At 36.3% G+C, this 11,810-nt stretch overlaps 1 protein-coding gene across 1 annotated transcript in view; it reads left to right on the top strand.

Moving 5' to 3' along the window:
- The window catches only part of LOC127639615 (phospholipid-transporting ATPase IF-like), a 96,170-nt gene that overhangs the window by 26,624 nt on the left and 57,736 nt on the right, over window positions 1-11,810 (top strand). Inside the window, exons 4-13 of the mRNA XM_052121726.1 lie at window positions 1,134-1,214; window positions 1,369-1,476; window positions 4,636-4,764; window positions 5,582-5,685; window positions 5,861-5,908; window positions 6,526-6,590; window positions 6,978-7,059; window positions 7,160-7,310; window positions 10,967-11,164; window positions 11,251-11,409. Coding sequence (XP_051977686.1) covers window positions 1,134-1,214; window positions 1,369-1,476; window positions 4,636-4,764; window positions 5,582-5,685; window positions 5,861-5,908; window positions 6,526-6,590; window positions 6,978-7,059; window positions 7,160-7,310; window positions 10,967-11,164; window positions 11,251-11,409 — 1,125 coding nt within the window. The remainder of the gene's footprint in view (window positions 1-1,133; window positions 1,215-1,368; window positions 1,477-4,635; window positions 4,765-5,581; window positions 5,686-5,860; window positions 5,909-6,525; window positions 6,591-6,977; window positions 7,060-7,159; window positions 7,311-10,966; window positions 11,165-11,250; window positions 11,410-11,810) is intronic.

Consider the following 11,810-nt stretch of genomic DNA (forward strand, 5'->3'; position numbering starts at 1 on the left):
CTATCTTCCATCTGCCTGTCTGTCTATCTCTGTCTGTGTATCTATCTGTCAGTTTAACTAGTCTGTCTGTCTAACTCTATCTGTTTATCTTTATGTTTACCTGTCTGTCTGTTTGCCTGTCTGCCTATCTAGCTTTGTCTGTCTTCTGTCTGTCTATCTCTGTTTATCCATCCATTCGTCTGTCTGTCTGTACTTTACAATAAGAATGCTGCTTTGATTAGTCAGTCAATGGAGTTGTAACTGTCACAGGATTAGGGCTGCAACTAATGATTATTTTGATAATCGATTAATCTAACGATTATTCTGTGATTATTGCAGTGATTAATAATTAACTCTTAACGGATTATTCAGCTTGTGCACTGACTTAAAAGGTTGTACAGCTGCGTATTGCCAATTTTCTTCACAATAAGAAATGCACAGTGACATCTATTATAATTCAATAAGTCGCTAGCCATCACGTTATAATCTAGCTGCAGCAAGCGTGCACACTCGAGGGATGACCGTCCCCGAAACAGAGTGTGTCTCAGCCAGGTGCAATTTCAATCTATTCCCCTTAGATCGGGACATATAATTCTCTCGTACTTTGTGATCTACATCACCTGAAGCTGTGAAAGTGTAGAGTGCATCTGGACTGTAAGATGTGTAATTCTTCCTCTCCTCAGTCAGGTGCAAACTGCAGTACTCCTTAAGCGTCATCATTAGAGTTTAATGTTATCTCATTTTACATTAAATGAGATAAAACGACTATTTGACAATAACATTTTTGTCAACAATTTTTTATTGTCAACGTTGTCGAAAACATTGACTAATCATTACAGCCCTACTCAGGATTAGGGCTGAAATGATTAGTCGATAACGTCGACAATAAAAAAAATTGTTGACACAAAATTTCATTGTCGAATAGTCGTTTGATCTCATTTACCGTGTTAGTAAGCACGTTTAATACAACCTTTTAAGTCGGGGCACAAGCTGAATAATCTGATAAGAACTAAGGTTTAATAATTACAATAATCGCAGAATAGTCCAATAATCGTTAGATTAATCGATTATCAAAATAATCATTAGTTGCAGCCCTACTCAGGATACAACAATTCTGCCACATTGTTTAACTAACTGCTCTCTCTCCTCTTCAGTTAATGATAGACACACCCACTTCACCTATAACAAGTGGACTTCCTCTGTTTTTTGTCATCACGGTAACTGCCATCAAGCAGGTGAGCACATGAACCTTGTCTCATCTCGCTGTTGTCTCATTTCATGTCAAAGTTCATGTTCACACATCATGACATATACACTATGTTGTACCAGTATGATTGGAGGATAAACAGCTCCTTGTCTGTATTTATTTATTTTCACTCACATATACAGGGATATGAGGACTGGCTGCGACACAAAGCTGACAATGAAGTTAACGGAGCACCAGTATTCGTTGTGCGCAGCGGCAGTCTGGTCCAGACCCGATCCAAGAATATCAGAGTGAGTTCCAGCAGACATCACTTAGGATTTTGTTTGCTAGTTATGCCAGTACATATCTGCTACAGATAAAAAAAAACATCAACAATAGATATCTTCAAATAATACAAACTCCCATGTGCTTCTAATGCTGAGTTGGGCAGAATACTTAACAAGTTATCTATGTATTTTAAAGTGTTACTGGGATGTCATAAAAACTGTAAGCAGAGGGGGGAGTTTTAAAACAAGAGTACTTAATTCATAAGACCCACAAGAGTTTTATTATTTATTCCGTTACAACAATTTTAATCACATTTAAGCCTTTTAAAAATGTGGGGTGGCAAATTAATTTTGAAAGTAATTTCCTTGAATGTCATGAATATACATGTGAAATAATGTGAGCTGTCACTGTTTGAAATTTCATGTCAACTACACAATTTAACAGTTTTAATTGTTGAACCCTTAAAATTAAGAAGAAAATCATGTATAATAAGTTGAACTCTTAAAATTAAGAAAATTATGAATGAAAATTAAATAAATTTTTTTTTTTTAAACGAACATGACAGCATAACATCTCACAAGCATTTTTACGAAGTAAAGGGGTGCTGCAGACTCACACCATCAACTCTTGGTGAAAAATAAATTGTGCTCCCTCAAGTAATCCATTTTGAGCGACTATTCTCAGTAATTCCAATACAAATGGGTAGTTAGATGACAAAATCCATAAGAGCAAAACACTAAAAGGGGCAGGCTGAACAAAGCGAAATTCAGTAAAGTATTCCGCTGCATAGCAAAAAAAAAAAAAAAAAAAAAGCAAACTTATTTATAAATGCACAGATGGAAGAATTATTTGTGATATGCCATTATTATCTAATGTTGTTTTTAAAGATCCTTGTTGTAACGGCTGGCAAATCTTTGAAATAGTGAATGTGTCATTTTAATTAGTGTTAATTTTATTTATATTTGGTAATAAAAACAGACTTTAGCCATTCAGACAAACCAGGCCATTCAATACTGAGAACTAACTATGATGTCCCATAATACCTTAATCTCAATAAATATTTTAAATAACCATGGCTAATTTTCACAAGGCCAGAGTCTGCTAATCATTGTGATAAAATATCTGTTATTTTGCATATAGACCTCAAATTTATGTAATTGTGCACCCCAGTTAGCGACATATTAGTCCAGGGGCCGGATTCACGAAATGTTCTTAAGAAGAAAATTCTTCTTAACTACATTATCTTATTGATTTCTAACTTAAGATAAAAGTTAAGGATATTTTGTATTCCCAAAAAACAAAACTTCTTAAGAAAGATCTTCTGGACACCACTTTTATTCCCCTCCATCTCTCACTGAAACACAGAACAGACTTGTGGAGGGCCACAATTAGTTTTTCTGAGATTTTGGCTGATTTCTTTTAATTTTCCCATGATTTTGAAGGTAGGCCTTAAAATAAATCCACAGGTACACCTCCAGTTCAGTACACCTCCTATCAGAAGCTTATTGGATTCATTATCCAAATTGCCTAAAGACTTGAAATAAATTTCTAGAATTTTCCAAGCTGCTTAAAGGCACAGTTAACTTGGCATATGTAAACTTGTGACCCACTGGAATTGTGATAGTCAATTAAAAGTGAAACAATCTGTCTGTAAACAAATGCTAGAAAAATTACTCATGTCATGCACAAAGTAGATATAATCAATAGTTTGCTAATATTAAGTGGTTAAAAAAAAGTGTATGTAAACTTCTGACTTCAACTGTATAACATTAGAAAGCTGAGATGTTCTTTTTCACCCCCCATCCACATCCCTATCGAAGTTGGTCACAGTGGAGACAGCCTTGACACCCTTTCTCATTTTCCCACCTCTTAATTTCCAACGTGATATAATTAACATGCTTCCCAAGGAGAATTTTTTTCCTTTTAATTTCCTCAACAATAACCTCTTATCAAATGGTTAGCAGCATTATTTCTTATATGACGGTTAATGTTGTTAAACTAACACATCTTACACATTTTACATAAAAAAAAATTATTGCAAGGTGCTTGCTATTTAAAAAATAAAAAGTGAAAAGATCCATTTATTGTTACTATTTATTAGTGTTGAAGTATTGAATTTGTTGTAGGCTGTTAGACAAGGCAACTTCATTAGCAGGCTGATCAGACAATGTCAAAGCCTGTCTTTCTAGTCTTTCTATTCTAAGATATTTGAGAACTTCTTAAGAAGTATTCAAGAATTGCAGGAACTTACAAACTTTTTATAACTGATCAGAACTTTCTTAATGTTTTTCTAAAGAACATTTTTGTGAATCCGGGCCCTGTACTGAGTTACCGAACCATAACAAAACCATGGCAACAGAAATCTGAATGATTACACAATTTTTTTTACATTTGTGCAAATTTAAATCAGCAGCTAGCTATTTGTCAGCAAATTTCATGAACATAGAGCTAGTTGCTAGCTTACTAGCATAGTTAGGATCTAGTAATTATCTATCTCATGATGTTTCTTTAAATTCTATGTGGAATCCTTAGACACTGACAGAGTTTTTCTTTGAAGAAAGCAGAGTCTGCTGTCAACTGCAATACCTAAATGATCCAAATGTCCCCCACTGTGACATTCTCGCTACCGAGTGTACAAGTGTGCAGCATCATCCATGTGCGTTTGAGCTGTGTTCTGGGAGGGAGAGCAATAGCCACGTGCTTATGTGGTGTTCAGAAAAATGGTGTTTCTCACGCGATTGAACACAACACAAAGTGTTCTAAAACATTTAAAAGTATTGTATTATATTTGCATGTATTATGTATTCTGAATACATAATGCTGTTACATGTATATGTTACAGCCCAGTATTGTTTTAATGTTACTTCACTCATATTAATAAACATAATGGCTTCAGGCTGTGCTGTGTCATTGCGTTTCCTGAATCCAGCATCTATGAGCAAAAGAAATCAGTAAAAGACATCACAATAATGTAATGGATTTTGAATTACCTTTATGTGTGTGTTTGTTTTGGCAAATATTTATACATGATTAATTACAATTACTTAATCTGCATATCATTAAATTAATTCCATAAACATTTTTAATTGCCAGCTCTAGTGAAAATACATAGTCATATACATTTATAAAGCATCCTGACTGCCTGTAACAACAAATAGTAGGCTGATCTTGCATATGTGCAGGTAGGAGATATCGTGAGAGTAGCCAAAGATGAGACGTTTCCTGCAGACCTGGTGCTTCTATCGTCAGACCGTGCAGAGGGGACATGTCACATCACCACTACCAGCCTGGATGGAGAGACTAACCTGAAGGTCTGCTTATAAACATTATTTGAGTCTAGACTAAAACTTTTGCTAGAGGATTAATCACACTTTCTTTTTTATGCTTGCTTCTATCATCTCACCTTATTTAGACCCCTTTTACACCTGGTTTTAAGATGTGTCTCACGTGATCCGATCACATGTGGTCAGGCGAGACGCGTCGCTTTTTTACACCTGGCACTTAAGTGCGTCCCCTGCGACCACGTGTGTTCAGATTTCAAGCGGAGGGTCTTTGATTTCTTGAAGACATACATCAATCACTATATGAAATTGTGTGTCACTTTATGGTATTTTGGAACAAAGTCAGACGTGAAAAAGAAAGTGTGAAAAAAATGGCATTTTGATGGTTTGGATGCTGTTGAAATGTAATCTTAAGCACAAAAGTAAAATTTCGAGCAGAATTATCCATCATTTTAGTCGAGTAGTTGTATTAACCTGTGCTGCAGATTTTGTGCTTCTCATAAGTGCCCCTACATTTTGATTTCAAACACACAGAAGTTTAGTGAAGTTCTCATGCTTGTGTATATATCCACTTTTAAGATTTTCCAATCAGACAGTTATTTCCTTATAAAGCCACTCGTAACTGATTGAACCGATGACGTTTTAGACCCCATTTAGACCTGAATCTAGTACTGAAGTTGCGTTTAACAACGGATATATGCCTGCAGCCCAAACAAATACATTTATCCAATTTGTCAACAGTTTCATTTCATATTTCAACAGTAATATTGCATATAGAAATTGTATTTTTAAGTCATAATGCAGTCTCAATTGTTAAGCTGAAAGTGTGTTCTCTGCTGATGTGCAGACCCACTATTCAGTGCCAGAAACGGCTGTGTCGCAGTCGGTGTCGCGGCTGGAGTCTCTGCAGGCGGTGGTGGAGTGCCAGCAGCCCGATGCTGATTTATACAGGTATAACTGGAAACCTTTCAGAAACTACAGCCACTTATATCCTGTTCCCTTATTGGGACAGTTTCTTACACTGCTTTACATTTCTAATTAATTTTACACTCACACTTGCTTTTGACCAATTTTGGCTCTCCTATTACTGTTTTTACCTGACACAGCACATGCTCTCTTCTCTCAGGTTTATCGGGAGAATAACTGTGACCCAACAAGGAGAGGAGATAGTGAGGTGAGACTAGTTCAGATTTGACATCAAGCAGTTTCCATGGAAAAAAGAAAATGAAAAGAATTATTAAAAGAGGAACAGATCAGCAATACAAATATATCATGTTTTTTTAATGACTTGTTGGCTCTGTTCCAAACCCTAGTGAGCTGCCGTGTTGTCAACTGCCTACATAGGCAGTTACTTTCTAAGAAAGCAATCTATCTGAACCCTCAAACGAGTTATTTGGAACACTCTACATAGGCAGCAACACGCATCACACAAATATTGCTCCTTTAAACAAAACTCACAATTTATTTCAGTAGAGTTGGGATGGTGTTAGTGGATAATTCTCACAAAAACTGTCAAGGAATCATTTAACCCTAAATCAATACAAAAAAGTATGAAGTTATGATTTGCAAAAAGAAAATGAAAATACATTCAGTGTTAGGTGATTTGTTTTAGATTTGTTTTTGGTTTTGAATGAATTAGTCAACATTTTGACTCATCTACTATCTTGTATAAGGTGAGAACACCTATTATGCCTTGAAATGCTGCCTGTATAGACAGCTCATCTATCTGTTTTGTTATCTGTTGTAAGGCAGTGTTTGTTGATTTAATCTTTTTTTATTCATCCTTTTCAGGCCTTTAGGACCAGAGAACCTTCTGCTTCGAGGAGCAAGATTAAAAAACACCAAAGAGATATTTGGTACAGCATGTACAATGCTTTGTTGTGAATCAGTTGCATTCTTGACATTAAAACAACAACATGAAACTTGATAAATGTATTCACAATGCATATTACTTTAGTTTTTCTAAATGGGGCAGGAAAACTTTATTTTACCCATCAGAAGTTGATTGGATCATTATTTAATGGCTATGATATTATAGGTCAATGTTTTATTCCTACCGTATGAACGTGGTTGTGGCTGTAGAAAATACAATTTAACAACATAAGACTTGGCAAATAGTCTTTAGATATCTGTTAGATCATTTGATTTTTATAATAATATTAATTATGTAAACATATATGTTATTTTGATATAATTTTATGGCATCCCTCAGCGTTGAGAGTATTTCATTTTGAATAATTTAGGTGTGGCGGTCTACACGGGCATGGAGTCCAAGATGGCTCTGAACTACAAGTGCAAATCCCAAAAACGCTCTGCAGTAGAGAAGTATGTTATACCTCCTCTTTCAAATGACTGCTGTCCCTTAGCAGATCCGTACCACACCATTATGGTCACATAATCTCTCTCTCATGTCTCTCTTCTGCAGATCCATGAATACATTTCTTATCATCTACTTGGGCATTCTGCTGTTTGAAGCCATTCTCAGCACTATTTTGAAGTATGCCTGGCAGGCAGAGAAAAAGTGGGACGAGCCTTTTTACAATGAGAAAACAGACCAAGAGAGAAACAGCAGCCAGGTCACTACATCTTCTTATTAGTGATGCAGCAAAATGAAAATTCTTGTCCGAAATCTCTGCACACAGAATTCTGTTAAATTTATGGTAAAAAAACGGGTAGCTGATTGCCAGAAATACAGTGCCAAACTTTCAGGCATTATGGGATGTCATTTTGGTGCCTGTATATTTTACGGTTCATAACCATTGTATCATTAAATTATGTTATGTTAAAATACCAAGCTACTGGAGCAACATATCTGTAAATCTGCTGTAAATATGTATAGATAGTGCACAATAACTATGTTTCCATCCAAGTTTTTTTTATTTTAGACAAAAAATGTAGCGCATCAAAAAGTTAACTGATATATTTGATGGAAACGCAAATTATTTGCATTAAGGCAAAAATATAGTGTCACATGACAGAATTTACCCTAATCCTTAGCCTGTGTTAATCATGACAACAAGGTATACATATTTGAAAGCCAATTCATTGTACATGAAGCAATACTCACACCATAGCAGATTGGTCTGAACGGCATACCAGCACAGATCCGATGTTGCAAACACATCTGCTTCATGACACTTCCAGGCGTGCCAACACTAATATCTCGTATCATAACAAGTGCAAGGAGAACAAATGAATGGCCACTCTTTGTGATTAATTTAATCGCGGAAGACATCAGTTTATTATTAAAGTTCCTATTCCACACCATTCAAAATAATACATGGCAGTCATGAAATTAGCCCACAATACAAAAAAAAAAAACATATCATTTCTGTGCACAAAGATGTTTTAAATTAAAAAAACAAATACACAATACTAGGAGAAAAGAATCAGTGCTTTTTTGGAACACTTACATATAGCCCAATTCTATAAAATTATTGTTTAGCTTTTGAAAAATTTTTATATGTAAAAAAGAAAAATTCTCTGTATTAAATTAAATTAAATAAATTACCAAATGAAAAACTTAGCAACTTACCCTGTTCTGCATACAAAAATAGTCTGCTGAATGACATTGTCAGAATGTTCTGCACTTTTCTCAAGACTATAAACTATCAGAACTATTTGTCCAATGCTGAGCCCTCTTGACCTTGGTGAACTTCTTCAGAAAATGTAAATTGCATTATGGCAAAAATTTATTTTAGATGACAATCAAGTTCAGTTGGTCGTTAAAAGTTGCTGGACAAATATGCGGGACATAATTCAGTTGTGATGGCGATGTTTTCGATTAGATGATTTTTCAAAATAGAATTTTGAATATCAGGAAAGTATCATATATGTAAATCCTGATATTACACCGCATCAATGTTTCTTTAATAGCTGTGCACACATCATATACACATCAATAGATGGTCCTTATACTAAGACTGAAAGTTTCCCCCAATACTTTGTGCAGGTAGACAGCTCGAACAGCTGTTCAAGGCCATGACGATTTGCTTTCGGGTCGGAACCGGTTGCAACCTGTGATAGGCGCAACATCAGGACCAATATTACAGTCCTATCAGAAGGGCATTTGCACCATTTTGATTGCAATTCCTCCTCTTCTGATTGATTTTATTTGTTAATTAAAATGACATGTCTTGAGTCACTCAGCACGCCCTGGATTTAAACTCGTGATTCCAGGGGTGGTAGTCAGCATCTTTACTCGCTTAGCTAACCAGCCCCCCTATAATGAAAAAAATATTAACTAATCAACATAAAATATAACAAAATAACCCAATGTATATAACTGATATCGAGAATAATAACATTTAATACAAAAATTAATTTAAATAAAGATTCAATCAAATATTATGAAATGTGTGTGGTAATGCCCTGTTTTGTTTTTAAGGGTTTAAAGAAGTGTCTCCTTATCCTCCTCCCGGCTGATTAGGATGATTTAGCATCGGGCGTGCATCCTCACGGCCTGGCCACATCCTCCTCCTCGTCACAGACTTCCCCGCATTTACTAAAATTTTCCAGTCACATGCTGTGAAATCAGTTCACATTTAAATTTCACAGGATTTGAACACTACATTAGAAAACGTTTTTATGTATATTTCATAATAAATTGTTTAAACAATTCAAACAGAAGCTAACATGAAACAAAGGCAATATGAGTAAATTCAAAATACAGTTTTGAAATGATAATGTTATGTATTTAATCAAAAAAGTTATCTAATACCAACTGGGCCTGTGTGAAATAATATTTGCCCTTAGTTACTAAATCCCCAAATCTATTAAACTACATTCATAATGGGGTTCAGCTGGACTAGACACACCCAGGCCTGATTACTGCCAGCCATGTTCAATCAATTCAACACCTAAATAGAACTTTCTCAGCAGCATGAAGTTGGCTAAAAGGTCACTCCCAGTAGCACACAATGCCAAGGTTGAAAGAAATTTAAAATACATCAGTCTGGGAAGGGTTACAAAGCTATTTCAAACGCTCTGGGACTCCAAAGAACCACAGTGGCCATTATCTTCAAATGTAGAAAAGATGGCACAGTAGTGAACCTTCCCATAAGTGGCCGTCCTTCCAACATTCCTCCAAGAGCACAGCCATAACTCATCCAGGAAGTCACAAAAAAGCCAAGGACAACATCCAAGGAACTGCAGGTCTCTCTCGCATCAATAATGGTCACTGTTCATGACTGCACTATCCGTAAGACATTGGCCAAAAATGGCATCCATGGAAGAGTGGTAAGGCAAAAACCACAGCTAACCCAGAGAACATTAAGACTTGTCTAAATTTTGCAAAAACACACCTTGATGATACTCAAACTTTTTGGGAGAATGTTCTGTGGACTGATGAGTCCGAGTTTAGAAGACAGGGGTCCCATTACATTTGGTGTAAATCAAACACAGAATTCCACAAAAAGAACATCATACCTACGGTCAAGCATTGTGGTGGTAGTGTGATGGTGTGGGAATGCTTTGCTGCTTCAGAACCAGGGTGACTTGCAATAGTTGAAGGAAACATGAATTCTGCTCTCTACCAGAAAATCCTATAGGAGAGCAACCAGTCATCAGTGCATGAGTTGAAGCTCAAGCGCAACTGAATTATGCAGCAAGACAATGATCCAAAGCATAGGAGTAAGTCCGCCTCTGAATGGCTCAAAAGAAGCTAAATTAAAGTTTTGGTGTAGCCTAGTCAAAGTCCTAACTTGAACCCAATTGAGATGTTGTGGCAGGACCTTAAGCGGTCTTTTCATGCTCAAAAACCCTCTAATATGTCTGAACTAAAGCAGTTCTGTAAAGAACAGTGGGCAAAAATTCCACTAAAGTGCTGTGAAAGACTGATCTCCAGTTATCGGAAGTATTTGGTTTCAGTTGTTGCTGTAAAAGTTTAAGAGGGCAGTTTGTTTTTCAAATGGATGAAATACTGTAGGTGTTAACTTTTTTTGCTTCAATAAGAAAAATGATATATTTGAAAACTGCAATTTTTGTCTTTATTCAGGTTGCCTTTGTTTTATGTTATATCTCATATGAAGATCTAAAACAATTTAGGGTGAAAATACACAAAAATAGAAGAAACCGGGAAGGGGCAAATACTTTTTTCACAGAACAGTATGTGACGCCAGGCAGATTGTCTGGTTCTTTGACTGCCCACATCACTCATGAATAAATCTGCTCGGTTTGAACTTTTGTGTTTTGAGAATATTTGCTAAGATGTGTTGCTGTCTTCTCTTCACAGATTTTGATGTTCATTTCAGACTTCCTGGCTTTCCTGGTGTTGTACAACTTCATAATCCCCATCTCACTGTACGTGACAGTTGAGCTGCAGAAGTTTCTGGGGTCTTTTTTCATATGCTGGGACTTGGATCTGTACCATGAGGAGAGCAACCAAAAGGCTCAAGTCAACACATCAGACCTGAACGAGGAGCTGGGCCAGGTGCGAGTGTGTATTTGAAGCTATTTGCCTTGTGAGGTACAATACTAGCTGTATTTATGAGAATAATACGTTATGCTTTGCCCCAGGTGGAGTATGTTTTCACTGACAAAACGGGAACTCTCACCGAGAACGAGATGCAGTTTAGAGAATGCTCCATCAACGGCATCAAATACCAGGAGATCAACGGGAAGCTCATCCCTGAAGGAATGACGGAAGATTTCCCAGATGGATCTGTGCCTTATCTGGTAAGGTTAAATCTTGCACAGTCAAACTAGGGGTGGGAATCAGTAGGTACCTGACAATGCGATGTTATATTGATATTCTCACGATACAATGGTATTGCAGTTCAAAACGGTGATAAATTGTGTCCTTTTACTAGTTCCTTATTCATCTTCATTGGACTTAGTTGATTTGTCCAAAAAGTGCTCAAGTTCCTGCATTACTTCATCATTGAGCCATTGAAGCAGCGTAGATTATAGGCTAGTGTCAGGAAAAAAGAATATGAGGGAAGTCTTTGCTTTTACGTGCCATTTAGGGTTTATTTGCTAACTAATGCCTCAACCACCACTTCTTTCAATGATTTGATGCAATGAACAATGAGGAGTGGTGGTGGTGTAGTGGTCTAAAGCACATAACTGTTAATCAG

The sequence above is a fragment of the Xyrauchen texanus genome, chromosome 48 (genome assembly GCF_025860055.1).
Source record: "Xyrauchen texanus isolate HMW12.3.18 chromosome 48, RBS_HiC_50CHRs, whole genome shotgun sequence".
NCBI classification, from domain to species: domain Eukaryota; kingdom Metazoa; phylum Chordata; class Actinopteri; order Cypriniformes; family Catostomidae; genus Xyrauchen; species Xyrauchen texanus.